This window comes from Sciurus vulgaris, assembly GCF_902686455.1.
Source record: "Sciurus vulgaris genome assembly, chromosome: 3".
NCBI classification, from domain to species: Eukaryota; Metazoa; Chordata; class Mammalia; order Rodentia; family Sciuridae; genus Sciurus; species Sciurus vulgaris.
Genome location: NC_136463.1, coordinates 143,404,681 through 143,413,984, shown reverse-complemented (window position 1 = coordinate 143,413,984; position 9,304 = coordinate 143,404,681). Strand labels below are relative to the sequence as shown.

Here is a 9,304-nt window from a genome sequence, read left to right as displayed (position 1 = left end):
GAGTAGGAAATAACATAACAGTAATCAGTCAAAATTGAGCCCAACTTTCATGTTAATAAAAGACAGTACACTATTTAAAAGTAATTTCATGCACAATATAATACTATTATAAGAATGATTTTCAATATGTACTAACAATTTAGTCAGGAAAACAAGTTTTTTAAATTATAGATGAAAATCTTTACTAGTATCACTCTTTTCTTTTAATTCAGGTCTTTCTAATTTTTATTTCCTAATTAAATAGTACTAAAAATAATACAATAAACAAAAATCATTTTACTTTAAATACATGACTGAATAATATAAAATCATTCTAATTTTTTAGGAAGTAACATTTCATATTTTAAGCCTGAAGTATAAATTTAAACTTACTGATTTAAATTATAACTTGGTGAGTTTTATAAATATAAGATTTCAGTGTAGTTTATATTATTATTAACATAGACTTTACATTCTGAAATGTCACATATATCTTTCATTATTTGTGGATTTATTTCTTTTATGAAGTAGTCAAATGAATCAGCTCACCCTCGACTGTAACAAAATACTGCTTGGTGACTTGTGACAGACAGGGTTTTAACCTCTGACAGCGAGATTCATTGTGGAGCAAGAGCCAATCATAGATCCTGACGACACTTGTCTCATCTAAGTTGGAATATAAAAAGCCACTTGGAATACAGTATAAAAGATTCACTGGTGTGGCAATTCGTCTCTCAGACTGTACGTGCATTAAAATTTTGCTTGGGATTGCTCAAAAGCAAAAGAAAAGCAAAAGGAAGAAATAAGAACCAGGAAAAGGATTGTATTGGTTTTAAAATCATGCAAAAGCTGCAAATCTATGTTTGTATTTACCTGTTTATGCTGATTGTTGCTGGTCCAGTGGATCTAAATGAGAACAGTGAGCAAAAAGAAAATGTGGAAAAAGAGGGGCTGTGTAATGCATGTACTTGGAGACAAAACAGTAAATATTCAAGAATAGAAGCCATAAAAATTCAGATTCTCAGTAAACTTCGCCTGGAAACAGCTCCTAACATCAGCAAAGATGCTATAAGACAACTTTTACCCAAAGCTCCTCCACTCCGGGAACTGATTGATCAGTACGATGTCCAGAGGGATGACAGCAGTGATGGTTCTTTGGAAGATGATGATTATCACGCTACGACAGAAACAATCATTACCATGCCTACAGAGTGTAAGTAGTTCTGTTAGTGTATATCATCAGTTCTGCTGACTGTTGTTCTAGTGTTTATGAGAAACAGATCTATTTTCAGGCTCTTTTAACAAGCTGTTGGCTTGTAAGTAGGAGAAAAAAAAAAAAGAGGTTCTTTTTGTTCAAGATTTCATGAGAAATATATTGAGACTGAAATCTGCTGCATTATTTATTTCCTTATAGAGGTGAAAATCTAAAAATTAAAATGCTTGCACAGCATTAATATTATTCAGTTTAATATGAAAATACAGCATGCTTATACTTTCACTGCTTAATACTACCAAGAGACGGAAGGGAGATATCACAAGCAATGTTAAAAACTTACATGAAATTGTAAATTGCATTCGTTTGTCTAAAATAAGCATTCATCATGTCTTTTCACTAATTGTAAGAGAAGAAATTTGCTAGATGTTTAACTTATTTGAGCACTGCTATGCACCTAGAGTGATTTCTCTTATTTAAAAACATCTCCTGTAATATTTTTGTGTTCTTCACAAATTAAAATACTTAATTCTGAAAGCTCTTACACCAAAGAGTAAAATAAATTTAAATATTTAATTTAGTAAGGGCAATAGTAAAGTAAACATAGCCTAGTGATAATTGTGAGCTAAGTTTTGGAAAATGCTTAGGAAATAAACATTTTAATTGGGTAGGTTGTGACTCACGATGTCCTTGTATCTTGATCATGATACTCTTATTGAGAATACCCAGTCTGCATGTTTCCATGCAGGCATATTGCCTAATAACATTCTAAAATATTTTATTCTTCATGAGAGTGAAGACTATTAACTGTAGTATCAACATTGCTTCTGAAAGATAATATATTTCATACAGTTCTTTTTTCAGTCAGCTCAAAAAGAATACTTTCTCCAGGAAGAGGAGACAGGCACCTTGACAGAGAAAGCATGACAAGAAAGATTTTTGTGCCATGTGTCTGTGATCTTGCCTTAATATGGTACTTTAAGTACTTAATACATTCATTTTGAAAGTTTCAAATTATTGTTTCCCTTATTAAGTATCCAGGTTACAATGCAATGAACAATTTTCATTTAAGACTGCTATCAAAGACTCCTGGAGTAGCACTGACTTATTTATTCACAATTTTGGAAAACCAGAAGAGAAGAAACTGTCAGTGCTTGTGCTTACAGCCACAGGCTGGCCCTAAAGACAATACTTTCTAACTTTTGAGATGATTCAAATAGGACATCTACATTTTTTGGTGCTAATTACCTGCTTAATTTTGTTCCTTTGAAAGGCTATTCCAGAGCCAAGTGTAACAGATGTACTAAATTTTCTGCTCATTCCTGAGGCTCAGTAAGTTGCTCAAGTGTGTCTTGTCCCCAGGTAATTCAGGCCTGGGGGAAGGGTTCCTTCATCCAGACTGATTGGTACAGCTGCTCAGTAAGTGTAACTACTCAGATTCCCAAAGAATTCTAAGTGGATGTTCCTCCACAGTGTCTCTTGTTCTCTCTAATCATCATCATTTGAAAATTTCATCCACTGCTGATTCCTTCTTAAAAGTTTCCTTAGTCCATAGTTCTCTGAAAGGGGAGTAATTCCTCATAAACAGCTGAAAATCCATGTATCTTTAGAACTCTGAACAGTTAGAGCAATTATTTTCTTTGACATTTTTCTGAGTTATGAATGAAGTTCTACATAGTATTTCATTTTGTAGAGAAAGACTACCTATGCATACATTATCCCAGTGGCAAAAGTGATATTAATATGGAGGTATTTTGTTCATTTTTAAATCGGAACTAATTTCAATAACTTTTTCTTATTCATTTATAGCTGATTTTCTAATGCAAGTGGAAGGAAAACCCAAATGTTGCTTCTTTAAGTTTAGCTCTAAAATACAATACAATAAAGTAATAAAGGCCCAACTATGGATTTATCTGAGACCCGTCAAGTCTCCTACAACAGTGTTTGTGCAAATCCTGAGACTCATCAAACCCATGAAAGACGGTACAAGGTATACTGGAATCCGATCTCTGAAACTTGACATGAACCCAGGCACTGGTATTTGGCAAAGCATTGATGTGAAGACAGTGTTGCAAAATTGGCTCAAACAGCCTGAATCCAACTTAGGCATTGAAATCAAAGCTTTAGATGAGAATGGTCATGATCTTGCTGTAACCTTCCCAGGACCAGGAGAAGATGGGCTGGTAAGAGATAACTGAAAATAACATTCTAACAACTTTGTTATGTTTTTATTCACAATGTGAATGAATAATAGTGGAAAATAACTGTCAATTTCCTATGCTTACAAGCCAGACAAAAGTATCATACCCCAATGGTAGCCCCAGTACCCAATAAAAGTAGGTGTCCAATTTCATATCCTATGAACACTCCCTTGCTACTCTTACTTTGCATGAAGATTTTAGAAAACAACCATACCATGGTTTTTAACTTCATAAGGAGTTCTTTTGAATCGGGAATGAAATATAAAGGGATCTCATTGACATGATACATGATTATATAAATAAAAATAAGAACTCAAGTTTAATACATACCCAACAAATCAGAACATTTTTCTCTCATTTAGTTTTTCCCAAATGTGTTGAAAAATATTCTTTGCATAAAGTAGAAAAAAATGAACTTTAAAATTAAAATTAAAATGTTTTTATTTATATCAATTAACTAACTATATGTATAGGCTTATATTTCATGAAATATATTAAGGCCCTTCTGACAAATATGTTTAGTACTTGCAGGATGTTAACATACTGATGCCTGTGTATATTACTTAGTGGTATACCCCTAATAAAGTTTCAATTTCCAGGCTACTTAACCTTTGCTACCTAGCTTATTTCTGATCTGGCTTAGCATTCTTGTGCAAGAGTTTACATTGGGAATGCCAGCTAATTTAACATCAGGCCAAGGGTGACAATATCTTATATATTATAAAAATTAAAAAATTTAGAAACCTAGTATAAACAGGGTAATTTTTCTGACTTATGGAATCTTGTTGCTTCTGTTTTTAAAAATGTACTTAGTGTGACCAAATATTTTTATTTCTCTTTATTGACATAATTTTACAACAGAAAAAAGAAAAAAATTTACAACAGAAGATTATACTTTGAAACAATAAACACAAGTTATCTTTTGAATCTGTAAATGGTCATGGCTGTAATAATTTAATTAGTAAACCAGATCTGCTGTAAGTGAAAACATGTTGCTTAAAAGACTATACAATTTTACAAATGATCTATTTTTCTTTATATGTGCTACTTTAAATATTATTGACTCTCAAAATGATATTACTCTTTTTGACAATCTTAAGTAAAAACAACTACCTGGTCCATTTTCACTTTTATATAAAATAAAACTATTATCAATTATTTAGGAAAGTATTCTTTCTTATGGATAGTATTTTAATGATCAAAATATGATGGATTTTAATTATAATTAAACAGGTGGTAAATATGATGTGTTCCTCAGGTTTTTAAAAAATAAATCTCAAATACATTGAAAGATTGGGGCAGCAACAGTGCTGGCAAATTTTATTATTTAAATATCTGAAGAGAAGTATTTTTCAGTAAAAGACTAAAAGACATCAGCATGTCTTCTTATACATCTGTTCATCCCTCTCACAGGGATTCTCTTTTTCATCCAATATATGTGCAACTAACTTCAGCACCCTACCTTCCTTTTCCCCATTATAATCTATACACTGCTCAGAGGTAGCTCTTTTGCTCTGGCTTTGACATTCATGTTTCCCTGAGTAAAGACCTAGGAAGCACAGGATGGATGAGCATACCTATTCTTCTAGGAGTTATCAGACTTACGTAGCCAACACGCAATCAACAACATGAAAAGAGGAAGCTCTCTTTCCTCCCTTCCCCACTCTCCTTTTCTCTCTTCCCTTCCTCCCTTTCTTCTCATAAAGATCTTCAAGGCATCTACTTTGTGCTAAGTAGTCTGATACTCAAATCAGGGAAAACAAAAATTTACAAAATATAGAAGGTACTGACCTTGGGAAAATTTTTATTGTTCTATTCTTTTGAGCCATAAGAGGAAATCCAAGCTTAGTGTAAATTTTAAAAAAAATGTGGTATAAACAAAATAGTTTCTTCTAATAATGTCTTCTTAAGTTTCATTAAGTTCTATTAATATTACTAACTGTTCTTTCATTTACACACAGAATCCCTTTTTAGAGGTCAAGGTAACAGACACACCAAAAAGATCCAGAAGAGATTTTGGGCTTGACTGTGATGAGCACTCAACAGAATCACGATGCTGTCGTTATCCTCTAACAGTAGATTTTGAAGCTTTTGGATGGGACTGGATTATTGCACCCAAAAGATATAAGGCAAATTATTGCTCTGGAGAGTGTGAATTTGTATTTTTACAAAAATATCCTCATACTCATCTTGTACACCAAGCAAACCCCCGAGGTTCAGCAGGCCCTTGCTGTACTCCCACAAAGATGTCTCCAATTAATATGCTATATTTTAATGGAAAAGAACAAATAATATATGGGAAAATTCCAGCCATGGTAGTAGACCGCTGTGGGTGCTCATGAGATTTATATTAGGTTCATAACCTTCTAAAACATGGAAGGTCTTCCCCTCAATAATTTTTGAAACTGTGAAATTATATACCACAGGCTATAGGCCTAGAGTATGCTATAGTTACTTAAGCACAAGCTACAGTATATGAACTAAAAGAGAGAATATATGCAATGGTTGGCATTTAACCATCAAAATAAATCATACAAAGGAAGTTTTATGATTTCCAGAGTTGTCAGACTAGAAGGAGATCAAATTACATTTATGTTCATATATATCACAACTACAACATAGGCAAGGAAATGAAAGAAATTCTCCTTGTGTTCTGGTGAGTTGAAGAGTATGCTTTAAAGTCTATTTCTTTACAGTTTCACTTAATATTTTCAGAAAAAAATCTATATATAGTATTGGTAAAATGCAGAATTGACATATATCATCATTTGAAACATCCTTATACATTCGAATTTATATTGTATGATAGCATACTTGGTAAGATAAAATTCCACAAAATAGGGATGGTATGCCACATGCAAGTTTCCATTCCTATTATGATTGGAGAGTACATTAATAATCCATGCCAATGGTGCTAATACAATAGGCTGAATGACTGATATTAGCAGGTTTATCAAATAAGAAATATTTGGTAAAATCATAAGTTTCTCCTTTCTTCAGGTGCATTTTCAAACACCTCCAAATGGGGAATGGATTTTCTTTAATGAAAGAAAAAATCATTTTTTCTAGAGGTCAGCTTTCAATTCCACAGCATACTTGGAGAAACTGCATTATCTTAAAAGGCAGTCAAATAGTATTCCTTTTTATCAAAATTTAAAAATTACAGCCTGCCTTTGCAACATTGCAGTTTTTATGGTAAAATTATGGAAATGACTGATTCTATCAATATTGTATAAAGACTGAAACAATTGCATTTATATAATGTGTATACAATATTGTTTTGTAAATAAGTGTCTCCTTTTTTATTTACTTTGGTATATTTTTACACTAAGATATTTCAAATTAAGTATTAAGGCACAAAGACATGTCATGTATCACAGAAAAGCAACTGCTTATATTTCAAAGCAAATCAGCAGATAAAATAGTGGTCTTAAAACTCCATATGTTAATGGTTAGATGGTTATATTACAATCATTTTATATTTTTTTACATTATTAACATTCACGTATGGATTCATGATGACTGTATAATGTGAATGTGAAATTCCAATGGTTTACTGTCATTGTATTCAAATCTCAACGTTCCATTATTTTAATACTTATAAATGTTACTAAGCATACCAAATGATTAAATCCATTATCTGAAAGGATAATCCACATCATATCTCAATAAGAACTGTTACTTTTATTTTATGATTTGATAATGAATATATTTCTGCATTTATTTACTTCTGTTTTGTAAATTGGGATTTTTGTCAAATTCATTGTACTTATAACTAAATGAAATTATTTCTTACATCAATGTGTAGAAACAACATAAATTATATTAAAGTGTTTTCACATTTTTGAAAGACATAACAGTTTTATGTTATAATGATTAACTGGATTTCTTATTTTCAGTTTATTATTAGTCTAATGGTTTCACACGAAAGTTTGTTCAGAAACTTTAGGTCTTCTACTCATGAGTGAAATTCCTGCTAAATTGGTTCTGATCAATTTGTTTGACACATAAAAAAACAAGGACTAATTATGTCTGTTTCATTTCCCTTTATCTTGACCTGAAAACTATTTATATGTTTTCATAGGTTCAATTTCCAAATGCATTGCATTTGGCAAGGGTGTATGGTCCTAGAGTTACAAGTTCTACTGAAGCCACAGGGACACAGGGAAGCTATATCTTTTTCCTAGCACTTAATGATAGTGACACATTTATCTGAGCATTGGGGGGTACCAGTTTTCAAACTGGAGAGCAAAACAGTTACAAAGTACCTGAAAATCCACAAGTACAACATTTCACATAAAGATTTTTGAACTGATTCTTCTTCTCTTCCTCCATTAGTTTAGAAACTTAACCATAAAGCTGTGACTAAGTTTAATGGAGGTGATGATTAAAATTCTGTTAGGTTATGATTTTGAAATAAATCATTCATAATTAATATAAAATTAATGTAATAATTTATATTTGAATAATAATAGAAATCTAAATTCAAATGCCTTATGTACTTGCTTTATCATTCATTCTAATAGTACTTATTATAAAGGTAACACAGAAATCCATTAAAATTATCAAATGATCACTTTTTAAAATCAAATACATGAATACTACCAATATTATAATGAACAAATTCAAACACATGCAATCATATGCAAGTTATGACTTGCCTGGCATGTGACATATGGTGCTGAAATTTTATTTCCATGATCATTCAATTCCAGCTTACATACTGCAAAACACATCAAAGTAAACTATACTCATTTTGGTCATCCCTGAGTAAGATGTTATAGTAATGCAAAACGGTACTAAATTTAGTTCATTCATATCTAAAGGGCATCTTGCAAAGGAATTCTTCAGAAAATGAGTACATTTACTTTAGATAGCATGCACAGTTAAAAGCAAAATTGCCTTTGTTGCCATTTAAAACACTAGTTATAGGGAATATTTAAATATATATTCCCTATATCAGAATACCTCAATGAACAGCATATCCTATGAAGAACAGAAGATGCTTTCAAGACTATGTATGAGGCCTTGCAGTTTATCTGCCAGGCATAAAATGTATGTAGAACAATGACAGACAACTTCCTCGTAGTATAACTTACAAAGGTTTAACAATTCACATCAGGTTTAACATTACACTAAATATTCCTGATACAGAAATATATAGCTTGGCAATGAAGCAGACATATATGCGTAGTTTTCACTGATCCCAGCTCTAGATTACTATAAGAAAGAAAATTTCTAAAAGTTCAACACTGTTCTTTCTGCTTCATAATAAAGGTGATGTTTTAATTAAACACATGTCATATATTTACTTTCTTTAAAATTGACTTTAATGAACTTTTATTAGCTTTATATGCACTACAGGCAAAACACTATTCATTAAAGAAATCTTAAACATAGTGTCAGATTCTGATCCTAAGGAGATCTGTTGGAAGTTTACCTGAGCAAGGACAACAGTTATTTGATTCGATTAATCTTAAAGGTAGCTTTAAACCAAAAATGTAAAAAAAGTCTATCTACTAACCTGTCCCTTTAATTTGTTTTCCTAACCATTCAAAATTATTCTTTTAAAACTTTCCTACAAGTACTGTGTCAGGTTTTTTTTGCTCCCCCTAATGTCTTATAAAGGAACCTATTCAGAACAAAATTTGATTACGTGGTTTTGGCCATAGATCCTCTACAAGAGTTTCCCAGATCCGCTCCCACAGACACTAACTCTAAGAAGCTAAATGTCTCTTGGCTCTATTCCCAGAGAACTCAGAATTTTGGCATTAGCTCAACCAGCCAAAACCAAAATATATCAACACAAGAAAGTGCCCACATGATGCCATCAGATCCTCATGATGCTGAGATAGAATTCTGGAAGTGGAAATTAAGCATAAATCCCCAGTTTACTGAGAATGCTCAACTG

At 31.9% G+C, this 9,304-nt stretch overlaps 1 protein-coding gene across 1 annotated transcript; it reads left to right on the top strand.

The window, feature by feature from the left end:
• Window positions 1-513: 513 nt before the first annotated feature.
• Window positions 514-8,754, top strand: MSTN (myostatin). Its single transcript, XM_079134588.1, has 3 exons — window positions 514-1,192; window positions 3,002-3,375; window positions 5,355-8,754. Exons 1-3 carry the CDS (start codon window positions 820-822, stop codon window positions 5,733-5,735), a joined length of 1,128 nt encoding a protein of 375 aa, XP_078990714.1. The 5' UTR covers window positions 514-819; the 3' UTR covers window positions 5,736-8,754.
• Window positions 8,755-9,304: the final 550 nt, after the last annotated feature.